The sequence below is a fragment of the Aptenodytes forsteri genome, unplaced genomic scaffold (genome assembly GCF_000699145.1).
Source record: "Aptenodytes forsteri isolate BGI_AS27 unplaced genomic scaffold, ASM69914v1 Scaffold31, whole genome shotgun sequence".
Classification (NCBI taxonomy): Eukaryota; Metazoa; Chordata; class Aves; order Sphenisciformes; family Spheniscidae; genus Aptenodytes; species Aptenodytes forsteri.
In genome coordinates, this window is record NW_008794713.1 from 630,012 (window position 1) to 631,284 (window position 1,273).

A 1,273-nucleotide genomic window follows, 5' to 3' on the forward strand; every position below is an offset into this window, starting at 1 on the left:
TGGCAGGGCTCCCCCGCCGACCCGGGCACCGGCGCGGGTCTGCGGTTTTCAGCCCCAGCTCCGCGCCCGCTCGGGATGCGCTGGACCTCGTGGGCACAAGGCGCTCCCCGAAGGGCATCACCGGGCTCCTGCAGCCACGCCGGCGGTATCGTGGGGAGTTTTGAACCCTCCCTTGTGAAAAGCTGACCGTTTATGCCTACTTTTTATCGCCTGTATTTTTACCAGTTACTGGTCCGTAAGGGGATATTTCGTTTTGTTCTGCCGCTGTCTCGCCGCGGGCGGTGTAAGGAGAAGAGGCGATGCTCTGGGACACGTGGCTTTCCTGGTCTCTTTTTCTTCCCCTTCCTCGGCCCCGTGGCTCCTTCCCTTCCCCTCCAAACTCGCAGCAGAAAGCAAGGAGGAGGCACCAGGGTCTGCGGTGCGGGGGAGAAGGCAGCAGGAAGGTGCAGGCAAATGATGGGCAGAGATGAGGAGGGAAAGATGGAGGCCTAAAACCAGTCAACAGTGAGGGAAATAAAGGAAAACCAGGCACGGGCTTTGCTTTAGCCCTCACTAGAATCATAGAATCATTGAGGTTGGAAAAGACCTCTAAGATCATCGAGTCCAACCGTCGACCCAACACCACCATGCCCACTAAACCATGTCCCTAAGTGCCTCATCTACTCGTCTTTTAAATACCTCCAGGGATGGGGACTCCACCACTTCCCTGGGCAGCCTGTTCCAATGTTTAACCACTCTTTCAGTAAAGACATTTTTCCTCAATGTCCACTATGTCCACTAGTAGATATCGATGGAGAGAATTAATCTGACTTTCCAGCAGTGCTTTCCCGGAGTGCCGAGTTCGTACCCGGCGCCCCCACGAGCCTTGCTCAGCCCAGCCACCTCCTGCCTCCGTGTGGGTTGGCAGTTGGACTAGATGATCGTCGTAGGTCCCTTCCAACTGAACGATTCTATTCTTTCTAAAAGGTTTTCTCACAGCTCTCGCACGTGCAGCAGGTTGTGCCTGGGGACTGCTGCTCTCCTCTTGGGGATCGTTCCCCGAACCTCTTCATTTCTCACCCTGCGGAATGAATACACATTCTGGGATCTATTCAAGCACCTCCTGTTTCAGGAGGCTGGAGGTGATGCTAACTGCTTCTCCCCAGGGAGCGTGGGTTTGAGCGGAGTGTCCTGGGGACGCAGCCTCTCCCACAGCTGTGTGGTCCCTCTCGAGGAGCAGCATCCTGACAGCAGTGGCCTAAAAAAGAGAGGACAGAGGTTTCTCAGCTGCTGG

General features: G+C 55.9%; 1 protein-coding gene across 1 annotated transcript in view; it reads right to left on the reverse strand.

Annotated features, from left to right (window-relative positions):
- LIPG (lipase G, endothelial type) overlaps nt 1-118 on the reverse strand; it is a 9,076-nt gene extending 8,958 nt beyond the window's left edge. Inside the window, exon 1 of the mRNA XM_009273833.2 lies at nt 22-118. Within this exon, the coding sequence (XP_009272108.1) occupies nt 22-118 (97 nt within the window). The remainder of the gene's footprint in view (nt 1-21) is intronic.
- Between the last annotated feature and the right edge of the window lie 1,155 nt (nt 119-1,273).